This window comes from Candoia aspera, chromosome 3 (genome assembly GCF_035149785.1).
Source record: "Candoia aspera isolate rCanAsp1 chromosome 3, rCanAsp1.hap2, whole genome shotgun sequence".
Classification (NCBI taxonomy): Eukaryota; Metazoa; Chordata; class Lepidosauria; order Squamata; family Boidae; genus Candoia; species Candoia aspera.
Window position 1 is genome coordinate 46,568,454 of NC_086155.1, and position 19,788 is coordinate 46,588,241.

At 39.5% G+C, this 19,788-nt stretch overlaps 1 protein-coding gene across 3 annotated transcripts in view; it reads left to right on the forward strand.

Annotated features, from left to right (window-relative positions):
• Positions 1-19,788, forward strand: part of PLEKHA6 (pleckstrin homology domain containing A6) — a 157,396-nt gene that overhangs the window by 96,337 nt on the left and 41,271 nt on the right. The window contains exons 7-13 of one of the 3 annotated variants that reach the window (XM_063297543.1): positions 3,158-3,333; positions 4,192-4,686; positions 6,368-6,878; positions 7,818-7,904; positions 10,240-10,293; positions 16,206-16,286; positions 19,399-19,467. In XM_063297543.1, the coding sequence (XP_063153613.1) occupies positions 3,158-3,333; positions 4,192-4,686; positions 6,368-6,878; positions 7,818-7,904; positions 10,240-10,293; positions 16,206-16,286; positions 19,399-19,467 (1,473 nt within the window). The remainder of the gene's footprint in view (positions 1-3,157; positions 3,334-4,191; positions 4,687-6,367; positions 6,879-7,817; positions 7,905-10,239; positions 10,294-16,205; positions 16,287-19,398; positions 19,468-19,788) is intronic. The other 2 variants (XM_063297541.1, XM_063297542.1) reach the window with 2 other exon arrangements.

A 19,788-nucleotide genomic window follows, 5' to 3' on the forward strand; every position in this document is an offset into this window, starting at 1 on the left:
GAAAATCAAGAAGGCAGGTATCTTGCCAAGAATACTCAGCACTTAGTCAATGAGCGGCAATTGGTTGTGAGACAAAACTGATGGGTAAATATAAACAAGAGACTAAATTATGCTATTCATTTTCTACTGTGAATATTTAATGTTCATAATAATACAATAAGGAATATATGAGCCCAGCTGTGTTTGTTATATTGATTAGTAAGTTTCATTAAACATCAGGATCATTGAGACCCATATGCTGTAAATGAGCTGGTTAAATTCAGACAAAGAATTTGAACTTAGCAAATTCTGGAAATACTTCGATCTGGATTTGTAACCCCATGGGATTTTTTTAATTGAATGTGGATGCCACTATCTGTATGCTTTATGTTTAGTTGTATAAGAGCTGAAGACTTTCAGTTGCAAAAATAAACTTTCCTTTGTGGGTTTTCTAACTGAAAATCATCAGCTTTTACATATCTAAACTCAGGAACTAAGTGCATAAAGGTGTCTGTGTGTGATTTCCTAGGCTTTGTTACATTTTAGCCTGATGAAGAAATGGTTCATGCTGATGGAAATGGGGGGAAAATAAACAAAATATAATGTACTGCCCAGCTGAGAGCAGTCAAAATTTGTCTATGTCCCAAATTCTGGGATAGCGTTGTAAGGGAAGGTTCAGCACTCACTTCAGTGATCTCTCTAAATCAACAACTTTGCTGTTGTGAAATTGTACTCTTATAAAAAGTCTGAAAGGAAATGGAATGTGAGCACTTCTATATGGAGAATTCCTAGCATTGACATTCAAAAATCACTCTACTGCTATTTAATCTTTCCCTCCTTAATTTATCCCTCTGATAAGAAAAAAAGTTGGAAGAAATGATGGGATAACACTGAAGTGTTACAAGTGGAAGATCATATTGTCTGGAATGCTGTGAATGAAGCAGGACAATTCCTCAATTGAACCTCATCTGGAACCATCCTATAATTCCATGAACAGAGAAGATAGGTAGATAATAGATAGATAGAATTTAGGGAATAACATTTTATTTGGAATCCTTGGTGCTCTCTGAGCTTGTGTCATGATCCCAGATCAAACGTTCCCAGAACATTTGATCCGACTCACATGCATGAATGGAGTCAACACGTGTTGAGACTTGCAAGTCAGTAGAAGTGGGAGTGGGACAAGCCAGGAGTGTGAAAGCATCTTGTTTGGACTACCTCTGGCATCCAAGGTCAACTGGCAGAGCGGAACAGACTGGCACAAAAAAGGGGGCTGCGTACCGAAGAAGCGGGAGGGGGTTGAGTTCATTGGACTGTTTAACTTGGGGGAAAGCACGGGAACTTATATTAGCAACTTTCCTTGTACTGCACACTACACTCCATTGAAGAGATTTCTACTTAATCACGTATGAATCACGTTTCATGGTAAGCTGAGTAGGCAGTCATCACAGCTTGGTTGTTTTATTTGTTTTATTGGTTGGTTTAATGCTTTATTGGTTGTTATTTATTGATTGTTTCATGTTTTATTTCTGCTAATCTTAACTAAGAGATTTTTACTAGTATCACATAAATATTACTGGTCTACAGTTGAACCATTGAATGTATTCGTGATAAAGATAAGATGTTTAGAAAAATTAGGGAAATTTGAGAGTTCTTTGTTCCTGGTTTTATATTAGGAAGAGGTATTGAATATCTAGGAACTATTCCTACAGCAGTAAATTCACATTATCTGAAGTTCAATAGTGGTGGATTTACATATATCTCTCATTATTTTAATTAAGATCAATAAGTTATAATAAGCCAATTCACAGTAGCTTTTGTCCTCCATACTATAAAAATTATGATCAAGGAGTTGTGTGTGTTTGTGTGTACAAGAGAGAGCATTGGTCCCTCAGAATTTATGCACTATGAATTAGCCCTGTCTTTAAATTCAGGACTGCAGAGAGACACGCCAAAGCCAATTATCTGAAATAATCTTTCAGATAATGAGATGGATAAATATTTTTCATTCAAGGCAGTAAACTAATCAAGAATATAATCCCAAGAGCTACTTTCTCTATACAAAAGAAAGAAAGAAAGAAAGAAAGAGATATTGATGTAGAAGTGCAATGAAAAGACAAGTGGGTGGGAGAGGACGGTTGGCTGAAATGTATCTTCTGCTTTCGGTCTTCTCAGACTCTGTAAAAGATCCTGATTAAAGGAGCGAGGGAAGAACTTCCTTTCCTTGTTCTGGACTACATCTAAAACTTTTAGTGATTGCTAAATTCATGCTCCAGAGAATATTAGGCAATATTAATAACTTTACATTGCCACATAATGTGCATTTATACAGAACACTGATTCAGCAAAGACAATCTATGTTGAACCAGTCTTTTGCAGGCTATTCTACTTAGACTTGTTGATTTATGCATGAGCTGCAAGGGGAGAGATTTCATCCAGTACCCAAGAATTTCTGCATGCTGCTGGAGGGCCAGAGGTGGTGTTTTTGTGTTAGAATGTATAGAGTGGGTTTGTGCCAGGTTTTAAAGAGGACAATCTTCCATTTAAAGGATGGTCAGAATTAGTCTTCTGTTTGACTGCACTGTTTGATTGGGAAGGCAACAGATTTTTGGATCATAGTCTTTTCACTGTGGTAAGATTTGGTAATTTATAGCAATTTCCTCTATAATAAAATAGTATTTGCAAATATTATGCAAATAGATGACCTCTTTTGTGTTTCCTTTGAGTGATGCATATGTGGTCAACCTAGGGTCTTGGAGTACGGTGACTGATATGTTCAAAAACATACATGAGATTTCCAGCCATGTGTTGGATAAAGAGATAGATAGATAGATAGATAGATAGATAGATAGATAGATAGATACACACACACACACACACACACATATACATTCATACACATACACACACATACATACCTCCGGGTTTCTAATCTGAAAAAGTGTAAAAACTCTGAATAGATGCAAACCTAACTGGCTGTCTTTTAGCTGTATAGCCTGAAAAGGATACTTTTAAGGTTCAGTTCTTCTGTGGTAACAACCTTGGAAAAAAAAATTGGTGAAATTATAATGTTCCTAAGGGAAAGAAGACACAAATGATTGCTGGTGAGTAAACTCTCCAGACACTCACTGGGATCTTTTTATCTCCCTTTCTCTCTTTCTGTTCTTTGCTTCTACAGGTAACTGTATGCTGGATGGAAGAGATGCCACAAAATTACAAGAAGTCACTCTCTCCCCAGGCTGAGCATGCTGGCATCCGGACTTATTTCTTCAGTGCTGAGAACAATGAGGAACAAGAATCCTGGATTCAGGCCATGGGCGAGGCTGCTCGGGTTCAAATCCCACCTACTCAAAGGTCAGCTGTTCAAAAGACGGGTGGATGTGGCCTAGAACTATGGACCATTACTTAGCCCCATGGGATGCTGGTTAATAAAACGAATGTAGAATGAGCGACCACAACCTTGGAGGCAGAGTGGTGTTTCTGTGTACCTGTGTCTTATGGTGAAACCACAGGGCAATGGCAAAAGAGTGTAGCTACTGTTAGTTATGGCACTAGTGGTATTTTGGAAATCTGATTCTTTTCCTATTACTAAAGTTTAACAGGTATCACTTGTAAATCTTTCTGCTAAGTAATGTTTCCTTTCAGATGTTTAAAAGAGAGACCAAGTAAATATTATATAAAAGATACTTAGATCCTGGGCAAAAACAAAATAACAACAACAAGTTTGAAACTGCCTATGGATAACATTCCAAAATGAATGTGAAGTGACTTTCAAGTAATGTCATGAATCTGGATCTCCTACGTGGTGGTTAGTGATTGCTTGTGGACATTTCACTCAGCTGAACACAGTACAGTACATTAGGGTGTGACATCTTTTGCCAAGTTCAGTTTCAGACCAACTTGGAAGAAGCTAGCAGCGTGGCTAGTAAAGCATTAACACATATTCATTGTCTCATATGGCATTACCCAGAAGTCATTTGACCATTCTATAGCTGTAAGATTCTTTCTTCAATGGAGAAAAGATATGTAGCCTTTAGACAACATGAAAATGGTAGGTTCATGAGAAGGTGTAATCAGTAATAACTTAAACAGTCTTATCAGATCTGCAAGAGGCTGATCAGAACCCACAGTAGGCTAGAATTCATTATTTAGGATGTTCTGAGCCTAAGCTATGGTAATTAATGATCTTTTCAACTTGTGCATTCTTCTCAGGCATGAAAAGACTGATTGTGAGAACATCCCTCCCAGCAAAAATCAGCAGCATCACCACCAGCGCAGTATTCCCACCAGGGATCTTCCCAAAGCTGAGCTGGAAGCAAAGACCAGGGGAGAAGGTGATGGACGTGGTTCCGAGAAGATTGAAAGAAAACCAGAGCGTGTCGCAAACAAGAAGGAGCAACTGGTGAAAGCCAATGGCATTGCCAGTCAAGATACACCCTCTGAGCCAGGAAGCCCTTATCCACAAGCAGTTCATGTGCCAGCTGGAGTGGAGAGACCCTCACAGCCAAATGGTTGGCAGTATTCATCTCCATCTCGGCCTGGCAGCATGGCCTTTCCACAGCATGATGGGGATACTGTTATCTCTCGTCGGAGCTTCGCACCTCGCACTAATCCTGAAAAGATTGCTCAGAGAAAAAGTTCCATGACCCAGTTGCAGCAGTGGGTGAATTTGCGCCGTGGGGCCCCACCACCTGAGGATCTTCATAGGTGAGATGTTTGAACACTCAGGATAGAAATAACGCAGACCAGTTTTTTTTAAAAAAAAACTTTTTAAAAAACCTCATTAAACACTGAAAAGAGTGTGTACTGTAGGCTTAAATCATTAGCCAAGGTCCTGAAAGTTTTTAGCCTCTTATAAAGATACATGGTACTTCTCCCCCCTCCCCAAATAATTGTCCATGACTTTTATACATGCGGCCATAACAATTTCATTTTTTTTCTGACAAAAAGACTCAGTATCTTCTCTGGGTGCCTTGGAATATGTTTATTCAGAAAGTTCACAACAGGTTTATATTTAGTGTTCTTGCACTGAGAAGAACAGGAAAGGTCTTTGGTAAGCAAGTCAGTACATTCTACTTGTTTCTCCAGTGTTCCTGATTGTGGGGTGAAAGCTCTTCACACTTATATTTGTACATGTGTAAACATTATTTTATTATTGTTCATATTTTTTAAAATTTGTGTTTATCAGCTGCTCCTCTTTGAAAGTTTTCAGAGTAGCATATAGTAATAAACACAGTCCAACAATATAAATACCCAATGGGAAAAAAAATTAAAAACCAGCAAAAAAGCATTACAAAAAGGGGAGAACCTAAAAGCCCTGGATAATTAAAAGGTTTTTACAAAATGAAGAACATGCTGGATTAACTAGTCTATAAACATTTCTTCACTTATGAAATGTGTGGAAAGAGAGGACTATCTTACCATTGTAAAGTTTATTTTTTGACATATGGACAATGAACTTCACTAATTTTGTGCAGAGAGGTCACGCAGAGGGGGCATGCTACGAATCCCGTTGGCAAGGGAATTCCACTTGGCAGGATCCAGGGGGCGGGCCTTCTCTGCAGTGGCACCTGCCCTTTGGAATATTCTGCCCCTGGAGGTGAGGCAGGCCCCTTCACTCCTGGCCTTCCAGCAGGATTTGAAGACCTGGTTCTGCCGCCTTGCCTCGGATGGGAAGGGCAACAGCTCTTCCTGGGGGTGGCTGGTGTTGTAGAGTCCTCCCTACCAAATGTAATTTCCCCCACTTGGATTTTATATTTATATTTATTATTTTAGTATCTTGGTTGTTTATTTTGTAATTTTATACATTGATGCTTTTAAATTGTTAATTTTATTGTAAACTGCCCAGAGTCCCCCTTTTCGGGGGGTGATGGGTGGTGATAGAAATTGGAATAATAAATAAATAAATAATTTGGGGTAATCTAGTGATCTAAATCTAGAAGTAGAAGCCACACTTTTAGCACAAGTACCATCACACCTTTTATCAGAACTGAACCATACAAAGTTCAACTTTAACAGCTTATTTCTCAAAAACCTGACACGTGTGTATACTCTGCTAATCAAGGAGGCAGCTCACATGCAGGAAAGGAAACATGGAGTGGCTCACAACCTTAATTACAAAGAGTAAAAAATTAAGAAATGCAAGCAAACAATATAATGAAACAGCACCACTGTCAAATTGGAGACAAGAATGCATCGTTAGGACTTTAAAAAAGCTGTAAAACTTACTGCTTCTTCCAATCTTACACACAGAGATATGTGTAAAATTTATCAGTACTGTTCAGCAGATATGGTAGGCTGAGATAAACATGCTAAGCAGAAAATCCTAAAATCTCAGAGCAAATCCAGGGTTTATGTTTTCCTTTCTTGTTTCTTTTGGGACTTGTAGCCCCAACAGGTTCTTCCCAATGTCTCGGAGAGTCCCTGATTACTACCCTCCCTATTCAGCCCAGTATTCTGAGGATTATCAGTACTATCCTCCTGGTGTGCGTCCTGACAGTATCTGCTCTATGCCTGCCTATGAACGTATGAGCCCACAGTGGTCTGTGGATGACAAGCGCCATGCCTTCCGCAACAGCAGCACATTCCAGCTGCGGGAGTGGAAAGAACAGCCTGGCTATAGCAGACAAGATGTGCCTGTCTGGATCCCGGGCCCCACACGGCAGCCAGTGTACTATGATGAAATGGATGCTGCCTCAGCTTCCCTGCGCAGGATGTCCCTTCAGCCTCGTTCACGATCAGTACCCCGCTCGCCAAGTCAAGGATCCTACAACAGAGCCAGAGTATACTCTCCAGTAAGGTCACCCAGTGCCCGTTTTGAAAGAATGCCTTCTCGGAGTGAGGAGATATATGCTGAGCCAGCAACTTACATGATGAGACGATCTGTCAGTTCCCCAAAGGTAATGTTCCTTTGAGGCTCCCATCCTCTGAGTAACTCTGCCACCTTTCAGTAGATATCCAGGAAATTTGTTGGGGGGGGAGTAAAAATGACTTTAATAATTAATCCTATCTCTATATTTTATTTATTATTTATGCTACATAGCGGAGACTGAAAACCCACTACAGGGGAGGGACGATGTTGTTGACATGATGGAGATTTATTGATCAGTTAGGTCAGGAGAGGCAGTTGATTAAGAATTGGAGCAGTGGCAGGAAATGAGCAATGTATCATTTCTAAACAAGACTTGGAAAAACTGGACCTTAAACAAATTCTGTTATAAACTGATTCCTCCTCAATCTCAGATATGTTAGGGGTTGTTCTAGACAGTTAGAAGTAGGAGCATTTCAGCCTGCAAATGCTCTAGCACCATCTGTTCTTAATTTTACATAACTCAGAATTAAATACAAGGGACTTGAGCCAAACCCTAATTCAAGTTAAATATAAGATACAAGGCTCCAGCTGCTGAAATGTAGTGCCAAAGTAGTAAGTTAAGGCTGAAGGAAAGTGGTATGTTAGCTGTATTGATAGGGTAGCAGATTAGACAAGTTTCTGATCTGAGACTTGAAATGCTCATCTTTGTGGCTACACCCTATGACTTGATGAGAGCAATTTGCAGAACAAATTAAAGAGTATCAATGGAATGGAAGAGGGAATCATCCCAGGAACCAAGTAGCATTATAGATTTCAAGGTAGTTCTACTTGTAAAACCAACCTTCTTGTCTTGTGTCCAGACCTCAGCTTCAAGGAGTTTCTATAGCATCACCACTTTAATTAATGGCCTTTGACAATTTTTTCTTCCTGTTGGTCATTGTTATTGCTAAATTATTACCATAAGGAAAGTATGTAGTAATAATGCTGTAATATATCTATCTCACACAAATTCCTTTTCTTTACCCAGTATGATTACCTTGGTGACAGAAAGCCTGTTCCTGCAGGGATGTTTCCCTTCAACTATCCAGCATCCCCTACAGTCCATGATAAAATGGTAAGCCACAGTACTATCTCACCCGTTCACTAGTAAAGTTGTTTTTCCCTCCTAAAGCTATCATTTAATTTAGAAGTGGAATAATTGTCTTAGCAGAAAAGTACACTAGTGTTGATTGCGACACCAGCCTGGATGCACCATGACTATGTGAACAGGTGGGAAATTTTAATCATTAACTTGACTGCTGATGATTGGTTGACTGTAGTCTGTTTGCTTTTTGGAAGAGCAAGGAAGGAATTAAGCATGTGATTTTTGAAGAAGGAAAAAAAATCCCATGCATACACTCAGGGCTTATTTATCATTCAGTTGAGACCAGTGCTTCATTAACATTAGCACCCAGAAACAGTTGCACACAGAGATAGAATGCAAAGTCCAACATGTGTAGAGAAAGCAAAGATGACCTTGATGGAGATATCCATGCTCTCTTGCCAAAGTGGCAAGGGGTAAAACATTATCTAAGTCCAGAACATCCAGATAACATTTGGAAATGGCACAGACACCTCCCTAATTCGCTGAACTAAGGAGGAGGAGGAAGTACAACATATCTTGTGTATCTCCATCAAGGTTATCTTCCTTACTTCCTTACAAACAGGGAATGGGCCACCTGTTTGACAACTTGATTACACAGAAGTCTCATTTGTTGCTTCTCCCTCCAAATAGTGGAAAACTTGCAATCGAATCACAGATCCCATAACAAGCTATCTGCATGTTGGAGACGAAGGCTCCACCATAGCTCTTTCATTATATGAACTGTTTATTGCTGTTGCTGGCTTAAGCCAAGCATTTGCCTTATCTTCAGGGTTGGTCCAGTCCTATGGGTTGATCTCTAGATAGAAAATACTGTTTTATTCTCTGTGTGACAACCAGCACCTCCCCAATGGCTGAACTGACATAGAAAAGGATTTGCTAGGAAGCTAGCAGATTTACTTCTGGGATATCATTCTGGAATCATGAAGCTATCCCAAAAGAATTGGGAATGCAAAAACTGAGGAGTGCTAGTCCTCTTTAATTCTCTATTGTCATTCTCTGTATCACAAAAATCATTACAGTGTCAAAACTGAGGTGAGAAAATACATGACAAAACCTCTGTTCCCTGTTATTGGCTATTTTTCTTTTTATATGCTGTTTTTCCTTGGTCATTCTAATTCTCTCTTTGTTTGGTTATTCCACTGCGGGGGAGGATCCATGTGGTAGGGGCAACAAACACTGTGAGTGGGACTCTGCCAAATGAAAATGCCAGCTTCATTGCTCCATGCCACGTTTTTTGACCCTGCCTGACACCTGAAAGCAACCAGTAAATCCTGGACTGGATTTAAGGTGCCCTGTGGAACAGACTCTAGTTGCACGCTTGTTGCACGCAGCTTCTTCCCTCACTCCCCCTGCTTTCTCACCAGCTATGCACAAAAGCAGATGCATGTGGCTGAACTAAAAATGTAGTGAGATGAGCTTGGTATCACTAAGCAGGTCAGGAACATTCTTTCTGATAACAGATGCTCTGTTTCCAACCTCAGCCTTTTTTTCCCTGACAAGGGCCATATTCTTTTCTGTCTCTGAAGTTGCATGACAGCAATGGATCGTACTGAAGCATGTTGCAGTGGGGCCACACACTTTTTTTTTCCCGTTGCCCAGTAGATCTGGGCATGATGGATCCATTCAGAGGTCAGCATATGTAAACACCATTGTATATGCTGAGCAGAAACAGAAGAAAGAAACATTTCAACACAGCCCTTTGCTTTCAAAGCACAGTATCTTACCGGGGAAAATGCTGAATGCTACCTGCAGAAACATTGATCTTGGCAGCAAATGTAGCATCAGCAGCAAGAGTAGATGAACCATTCTTGAGGTCCTGATTTCAATTAACAGTCCTACAGGTGGACTCAGAGAACTGTGAACTGAGGGGCGAGAAGTAAACACTTATATGTGGCCATAGATATAACTTGATAGCCTGCCAAACTCAGGCTGTGTTAAAGAAGAAACAGTGATCTGGACTAGAGGAATATGGCCACTCTGTTAATGCTCAGCCATACAATAACATAGAAAGCAAGGCCTGGGGATAGAGCCCTGATGATAGGAAGAGTTACCAGGATCACTGAGAGTGCCTGAAATGAATGTTATATATTCCCGGATCTGAAAAGATTGCTAAGCAGCTATTATCCACTTATCTTCTTTCTTTAAAAGTGCTTGGGAGTTTGTGAATGTTCCCTTTGCTATATGGGGGAAGCTCTTTGCCTGTCTCTAGTTAAGTTGCACCTAACTGCTTTTGCTTCTTCTTTGTGTTCGTTGTTTTTGTATGTTTGTGTTTCCATTTTGCCGCATGCCTAATGGCTCCTGATAGGATGAACTTTTAGACCTTCAGTTGCAAAGAAACCTAGAGTATTTGGACCAACAGGTAGGCCAAGCTGGCTGTGTTCCCCCTCTCTCCACTCCGCTGCTCCCCACACGTCCTGCCTCCCACCCTGCCGAACCCACCTCCCTCCAGTCGTGCTGTCAGGCCTGTGTCATCATCCCTTTTCTGTACCTCTTTCCCTCTCCCCAACATCTCTTGATGCTGTGGTAGCCCAAGTGGTTCTCCGTTTGCTTCATCCTTCCTTCTGTTGAGGGCAATGCTTTGTTTTGGGGGGCTAGGAAAGAAATACATTGCTTGTCTAGAGATCTGGACTCTCATATGACAGAAGACATGTTTCCTTAATGTACTCCTGGTCACAGAGTGTTTACATAATATTCCAACTAGATCTTCTAGCAGAATTCTGCTGAAACATTAACATGGGTGGAGGTATGTATGTGTTCTTGGCACATATTTAGTTGGGAGGTAGCCAAGGGGTGTACGTGAATGTTGTACCTTCCATGGCAGAATCATCTCTCCAAGGGGAGACATTATAAGGAAAGGCCTCTCACTGAGCATTTTTTTAAATATCACTGCTAAGGGGGTATCTTGTCCTTGAGAAGCTGTTGAAGAATTTCTTTTTCCCCATGAGAATATTTTTTAAATCATCCCCTCAGTTTCTCTGCCCATAAATTTGGTGGAGAATTTCAAAAAGCCATTTGTATACACCACAGACATTTCTTTGAAGTGTTTTTTCTCCTTTGAATGAAATGTTGAAAGCCAATTCTTTCTCAGTTGAAGAACTGGTAGAAAAAGTTTAGAAGAATTTCTCTATTTTAGTACTTTTAATTTTCATTTGACCTATGCTTGGATTCATTCTTCCTCTCCTCAGCAGATTGACTTTTTTCAATTCATTACCTCCTGGGGACCCACTTCCCCAGCAAGACCAAAGGCCAGTATTTATTTGGGTTATCCTACCTGCAAACTTGCCTAGCAGGGGGTGTATTTATTGGCAGGGTCTAGCTCTGGCAAGTTGCCCCAGGTGTCCTGGATCTTCTGTTTAGCACCTGTGGAAGATAAAATGGTAGAAGAAGACCTAGACCCAATCACTACTGTCCTTGCTAGCGGGTGCATAAAATCTAGCACTGACTGTACTTTAAACTGTTTCTCTCTGAAGTGAACAGCAACAGAAGCTAGTTAGAGTTCTCACTCATGCAGCTCAACAGGTATCTCCTGATTGCCTGTTTCTTGAAGCAGCTTATATGTTTGGCAGATCTAGGTGGTAAAACTTTCCTTGGATTGCATTGCTATAGGTGAGGTAGTTACAGGTTTTGATTCCTTCACCTGAAGTCTGAAAGAATATTTATTAAGGAAATCCTGTACCATCTTGAGATGTTTGCATACTCTTAAGACCAACATCATGTCTGAACACTCTGAACTGCACCCTTTGGATGGATGGATGGATGGAGGGAGGGAGGGAGGGAGGGAGGATTTCATTCATTCATTCATTCATTCATTCATTCATTCATTCATTCATTCATTCATTTAGCAAGTTGTGAACTGTCACAGCCCTGCTGCCCACTTTTTAATGTGCTGGTTTAACAAATGGATCTGTATGGAATAGAAAAATGACTTTTCACCCACAAGCTGAAGTACTACAATCCAGAATTCTAGCAACTCTTTTTATCAATTTAGGAATAAACAGCTGAGGAGCATTAAAAATCACTTACTGCAGAATCTGTAGACTTAAGCAGTATAGAAGGCTAAATAAATAAATGGAGGACTCTGAATAGCACCTCTATTCCTATTATGACACTGTGGGTTAAAAAACTTTAAAACAAGAAGTATAGAAAATTATTTCCAGGCTGAATCTCTGACCAGCCAGAGATCTCTCCTAATTTTAGAATGATTGCAATTTTGGATACCTGTTGGTGTTTGAGGATCAGTGTAAAAATAAGAGGACCTTTGGGATAACCAGCTGGGGTTAGAGTGTTGGATTAAACCTAGGGAGATTCAAATTCTCAGTTGCCTTCTTTCAGCCTAACCTACCTCACAAGGTTGTTATTATTACCATAAACTTGTAATAAGAGGAAAAACTGGTTATACCTCCACCAACACCATGAAAATAAGATGCAGAAATTTGTTTTCCTTTACTTCAAGGAATGTGTGCTAATTTGACAGAAGTGCTAAAAAGGACAGGAGTCCAATGGTTTCTCAATCCCATTTTCTGGATTAATTTTGCACACACACAGGCACAAAAAAAGATGTCAGGAAGGATGAGCTTCAGTTTCCCCATCCCCCAAACTGTATCAGTGATGTAATTAGTACTCTGTGGTATTTGTTTAAAAAGAAAAAAAAAGAAAGAAAGAAAGAAAAAAAGAAAACAAAATTGGAGATCTAAGCTTGATTCTCTAATGTTGTTCCAAGAAATTGTGGGGTGGGAATTCATCCTTTCACATTTAAATGCAAATTTACTAATATGCACTACCCAAACCTATCTGTGAAACACAATGATATACTAATATACATGTTTTTCTGAAAATGTTGAGGTATAAATTGCATGTATTAAGGTAAAGCAAGAATGCAAATACATTATATAATTGTAAATCACTTGCACAATTTAGGAAAATATTATTTTTATTAAAAATGCTTGTAGAAATGCATATAGTAGAGAAAAATGTACAGAAAAACATAAGCCAACAGGTGAAAACCCTTACAGAAATCTATATATTAAGGGAAATGTACACACATTTCTGTGATTTTCCTTTTTTAAAATTGCAATTTAAATCCAGGAACAGGACAAAATAAATAAATAAATAAGTAAGTAATAAAGTTAAGAATGAAAATGAACATTATAAACTAAGTGAAAATGAACTTTACAAAGTCACCCATCCTTAGTAATGCCCCCCTGGTTCATTAGAGAAACTGCTGAATCTAAATTATTTTTATTCCTTCATCGTTCTGTCTTCTTTTTGTCATTTATCAGACTCTGGGTTTTCTACCTGTTCCTACACCTTCATGCATAACAATTTCTTCATTGCCAATAACCTTACTTATTGGCAAGAAATGTCAATCCTGCACCATTGTATTTCATCTTCCTCAATCAGAATTACTCGAAGAGAGCTCCAATAGATTGAATGAACTAAGCTATATTGGAATCACTATGCAATGCCACAAATATCCCAACAAGAGCTAGCTGCTGTATTTGTCAGACTCAGCAGGGACTAAGCAAATTTATTTGTCTAGTTTGAGCTAAAGAACTAAACATTTGCTGAGTGTGAAATATACCCCATGGCATCCCTAACAGGCCATGAACCTTCATGTCATACTGTCACTATACAAATTGTTAATTAAGTAGTGACATCATAATGTCTAAGGCAAGAACATAAGCCCCCTCATCAGTGTGATGTTATTGTCATGGACTTGCCATTGTGTGCCTATCCCCAGGCCCTTCCACAGTTGCCTCTGAATATATCCTTTGGCACTGAGTATCTCTGGATTCTGCAGCCTTGTGAAACCTTCAGTACTAACAGATTTATTAGGACATAGGTTTTTGTAAAGTGGACTGGAATACCATATCACATTTGATAGTCTTGAATTCCCTCAAGATTCTTTGCAGTTTAAATGTAAGCAGCATGAATTGTTCAAATATTGCATGCTGAAAAATTGAGGCAAATAGTATAAAATATATAAGATTATATGTCTGTACCCATGTGGATTGTGCTAACTAGAAAAATATATGGCATACATATGAGAAGGGGCAGGTGAATTCAGATATGGCCACTACATAAAATCCAGTTTTACTATAACAACTTTGTGGAAGGACACCTGCCCACTAGGAAAGTGGCACATTTAATTTTGGTAACAAATGCTTCAAGCAAATAACCCAAACCACCTTCCCTACAACTTTTAAATTTGAGATTGAGTGGTATTCTTTGCCTATTTCATTGTGTAAAGACACGGTTGTTGACCAGTCCTCTCAGAAAAACCAGGCAAAATCAAAGCCTTTTGAGAAAATGTTGGCAGAGAAGTTTCTAAGTGCAATTGATTCAGAACCTCTGTGTTATGTTCCATGTGTGCTGTATGAATACTGTGCAGATGTAACCCTGTTGGCTTTTTTGGAATAATGAAGATTTATGTCAGCCAAATAACTTCTTACCTACCCTTGAGGTTTTGTTTAAGCAATGATTGCTTTATTACATATGATTTGTTCCATACAATCCTATATTGAGAAGGAATTAAAAGATGAGAGAGATGCAGCCCTACATAAGTACCACTGCTTCCTCCAGGGTCAGTCTAAATAACCCATACTATCATATGCAGTAGGAAGTACAAAATGGAAAGCTTTCTAATTGAAGCAATTATCTATAGCTCTGGGTTGAACTGTGGAGTCCTTGGTACTCTCTGAGCTTGGTTGGTTGCTTGCAAACATTTCATTACCCAACTAGGTAACATCATCAGTGTGAGACTTTCTGCAACCCAATACTCCAGATTTAGCTAATCTGATCTGTTGAAACATTCACTTCTAAGTTGCAGTATAGTGATTAGTAAGGCCATATACCTGACTAAAAGCCTGTCCATCCATTTAAAGTTGATTTGCACATCCTATTGAGGAAGCATGTGAGCTGCTCTCTATTTTAGAGCGGGCCAGGTTTTTCCCATTGGAAAATGGAACAGGCAAAGGGAACTGGAGGTATACTCTGCTGCATAAAATTGATGGGGAGAGAGCTAGTCATGATTAGCAACAGGCTTCCTTTGCTTTTTTCAGAATAGAAGCAATTTACTTGCTATAGCAACACCTATTTGCTTTGTTTGTTGAATAAGTAAAATACTGCTCCCAAAGTAAAATACTAAAGGCTGGAAATGGGAGCTGCATACGTACCATTTCAAGGAAAGGGGGCTGTTGAATTCTTCCTTACTTGCACTATTTCTGCAATATAATCTTTCCCCACCAAGCTCCTATTGGACCCACAGAGGAAACAGATTGCTCTACAGCTTCCAAAGGGCTTACGACTGAAGCAATTCCATGGGAAAAAGAATTGTTTACAACTCTCCTCCTTTCTTCATTTTCTGATCAAATAAGTAAAGCCTGTTCTGAAAGGGCCAAAAGTGGGGGAAAAATGCAGAAGATCCAAACATGGATCAGCTGTGTTGGTACTCGAAATAAAGGAGATGGGGAAGGGACAACATAGTTTCCTCCCACCCCAGAAAGATAATCTGATGTGATCCCCCAATATAATATCCTTCTTTTTAAGCCATAGAATCATGACCTGGCTCAATTGCCTGTGCAACTGACTTTGTATGGAAATGGAGAGGCTCTGGGAAACACCAAGAAAGGTTGTCCTGTCAGTGAAATCGAGTGCTTCTACAGTATCAGGACTCTGATACTGTAAGCTCTTCTTCTCCAACCAGGCTACCCTTCTCTATGGCTGTTATTTAGATAACTCAGTAAACATGTGCATGTAAATTGCAGCCAAGAATTAATAGGAGTCTGGGGACTGCCCACAATCTGCCTTGATGAGGTGCTTTCTCTCATAGAGGACTGTCATTCTGCTGTGACATGATGAATTGCCTTGTGGAGGCACATCATTTCACCTCAACAAAGAATTAAGATGGGACTACTCTGCCTTGATTGGCCACTCTGTTCAGAAGCCACTACAGAATTATCAAGTTAGGTGAAGTGGTTATTCCCGCCTGACAAAGAGAAATGCAGCGCCATCTCACTTAACAGCTTTCCATTGAAGAGACACTTCAGCTGAAGTCTCAAGAAAGTTCACTACCCTTTTGAAGATCTGCATAGTCTTAACAATTATCATAACTTGGGCTTTATTTTGGTACATCTATCCACTATAAGATCTGAGCTGAGCTACTGATCCAGATATTTCCACATTTATCTTAGGGATGACACAAGTTTAAACCTGAATGGAAATGACTCTGTCTCCATTAGCATCGTGACTTTTTTTCCTTATCTGCCACAGATGAGCGAGAGCGAGACTTTGATCAGTATGGTGAACAGAATGGTGGAGAGCTCCTCTCCTAGGGCTCAGCTATACTTGCAAGTAAGACGTCACAGCAGCTCTGCCATCAACATGCCATTCCAGCTGCTTTTGCATGGCAGAACCATTCCAGTATCATTGTTCCATGCCTCACCTCCACAACCATCTGTGAGATGGCCATTCAACTGCTTGTTCCCCAGTAGCATTTGTTTATAAAGCTCATCATGGCATCCCCGCCCCTGTGTGCTAGTGATTCCAGTAGAGGAGGTTTTCTTGAAATAGTTTAAGTCCATATCTTTCTTTACAGATTGGGGAAAGCAACTCTGGCAATGCACATCTTGTGCAGGTCCTTTTCTCTAATGTACTTCTCTAGATATGGATGTAAAAGATCTTGATTACAGCCAATAACCACCATTTATAAAACACTTGTCAGGCTATTTTCTGCTAGAGGAGAAAAACTATCAGTTGATTAGATTTTTTTAATGAAAAAGTCTTCTTTGTTATCATATTTATATAACTTATGGTACCTCTGGAAAGTGGTTAAGCACAGTAACTTTTATAATTATATTTACATGAAGGAAGAATAAGATTTTCTACAGTAATTTACTTCTAATGGTAGAGTTGTCTTAGATTTGTGTAGAGATTCTGTTTTTGTAAGCTTGGCATTGTTCATTTTGTACTGAGCAATACAGTCAACAGAATAATTAGAGCTGCATTCCTTCCAATTACCGCCAGCCATCTACCATCAATCTCTGTCTTTGGCTTCAATACTTGTTTTGCCACTTTTATCACTAAAATATATTTTTATGGGTTTGCACCACTGAATAAGAAAAATAGCAGTTGAACATTGCTGATTGCTGGTTAGATGGAATACATTTGGAGTAGCCTGAGTTCTGTTTATTATATATGAAAGTGGATTATTGTATATTTGATGAGACTTTATTATAAGCCCAGGGGCAGGATGCCTTGTTTTTGTTAAGAGCTGCATTCTTTCAGAGTAAGAATTACACAGTGTATGGAATTGAAGCAAGGCCTTAGTCAAAAGGAGATGGGGACATTTGATCTTTTTCATACACCTTTATTTTTTGCGGGGAGGGGTGTTTTTGGCACCCTCTTACAAGGTACCGGGCTTTGTGAAGAGGCAGATAGCTCTTCCTAGAAGTCTAAATTGATCTCTGGATGAAGGTTTTGAAAATAGGTCATGAATCCTTGAGGGCTATATGTGCCTGTTCTCTGATCTACTTGCACCAAAGAGGCTGAAGATGGTTTTCAACCCTGTTCAGAAAATAGAGACTATTATGTTGCATAACTTACACAAGGATATGGGAAGATGCTGCAGACCAAGGCAGACCTTTTGGCCATTTTATTTATATGGATAAGCAGGCTTTTGGGGGGATTTCAGTGCATGTGAAATCCTTTTGTAATGAAAAAAATGGTATTAGAAGTAGTAAAGAAATATGTTTAAGGTGCTGTAATAGTTAAATAGAAGCATGTTGCATCATGTTCATGGATGAGGTTTTACTTCCCAGCAGCACCTTTTCCATTAGGAAAGTACATTCTAATCAGTTCCTGCCAAGTATGTGGTAAGGCCTTGACTCCTGTTCTGTTATCAGGCCATAATGGAGGCGGGCTTGATAACAATAAACTTGGGTTCTGGTATGGTGAATTTTTTTTTTCTGTGTTGCTGTTTAGTATCCACAGAAAGAGATGTCAGAATCTACAAGATTGCAGGTGCAGTGTCACAATCAAAGCCCCACATATTTTATATGTGCATGAAGATGCACAAAGAAAAGGGATAGGGATTTAATCAACACCACATCCATCATTTTGAGGATTTTGACCTCCCTGCAGACCCTGTATTTGCCTATCATACTTGTTCACCCATATTGGGATAAGTGCAATTTGCAACTTCATTTTTCAAGAGGGAAAGGATGCAAAATTTGGTTTTGGTGCTGAAAGCTCACTCCAAAAAGGCAGTGTTCAAAAGCAACCTCCTTAGTTGTTGTTGGTTTTTTGGTTTTTTTGCATTGGTGTTCCTGTGTTTGCTTATAAATTCAGATCTGTCTATTATGTAAAGCATCCTCATCTTGAAAAATATTGCCCAGGTTTTTGTAGTTTTGAAATCAACAAAGAAATTGGGTATACAATCCAGCCTGTAAATCACAATTATTGTGATTCAGTACAGGATCTCATATTAGACTAACACCCAGTCCTTCTCTGCTCTCATTGAACTTTCTTGTTAATCCAACTAAATCTGACTAAAAGTCAAACTATCCTGAGCAATCTGTTTCTAACAAGTCAGGAACCTAACCATCTGTTTATCAGCCATTCTCAAAGCAGCATCTTAGATATTGGCTTCTCTCTAGCATATAAAGGCTTGTACCCAGGAAGCTTTATGCAATGCAATATATATGCATAACAACAATTGCTATTAGACCTACAAACCCCAGCAAACAATCTTCTTGGCTTTGTGTGCTATGTTCTTGCTTTGTATATTAACTATAAATTACATTAGTATTCTGTGTAGAATAACCCTTTTGCACCATAGTAGCTATGACATTTTTAGGAACTTTTCTCTCTCTAATCATCCTAAATTCTAGAGGGGCAGGGAAAAAAGGTCATATCTTTAACCCTTTTTACAAATATAGCTGCAGTGATCATGAATGTAAGGTACTGCTTTATCGCACAATGTGTGTAAGTGCCTGATAGGTGCACATCTAACATGCATGTTCTGTAGAAGAGCTAATTTGTTCATAAATCTGAGCAGTCATTCAATAAAAAAGCAACATCTTGTTATAACCCTGACTGTCCCTTTCTATGCTGAAAGCAAAAGAGCCATTTTCTTACTATCTGATGTGGAAAAGTTGCCTTCCTTGACAAAGTAGAACTGTTTTCAAAGACAGCAAAGAATCTTTGGTTAGGTGGGGGCGGGGTGCAACTGTCATGCAAGGTAATGTCTCTCTTTTCCTTCAGTTATACATTGCTTTTGAGAAAGGCTTCATGGAAAACCGAATAGCTAGAGCTGAACAATCTGATAATGTGTGTGTGTGTACAGTATGTCTGTGTAGAGGGTGGGGAGATCCACCAAGCAGAAGCAGCCTTGGATTTCCCCAGGGGCTTATTATGACAACATCAAGGTAGAGAGAGCAGCAATGACCTGTTTTTATTTTTTCAGGTATCTCATTTCCCTGAAGCGTATAGAGAGACGCTGCACACCTACAAGATAAATGAGCAACACACAGATGTAAGAACACCTCTCCCTCACTGTCAACTGCCTACCCAATCTGTGCCCCATCCGGTTACCACTGTCTATCCTGCACTCCCTGAAGTCTGTGTTTTTTTCTTTCCATTTCTCTTCAATATCTTTAGATAACCCATCTTTTCTGCTAACAGAGCTGCAAGGCCATAAAGGCTTGATCACCCTCCATCAAAAATCTTGTGCAGTCTCTTTTCCTTTTGCATTTCTCCCTTCTACTTGATGCATGTGTCTTCATGCTGGTTTGTTTGTAGTTTCCCTTGCATGGATTTGGAATTCAGAAGCTGAGACCAGGTCCCTGGAGGAATC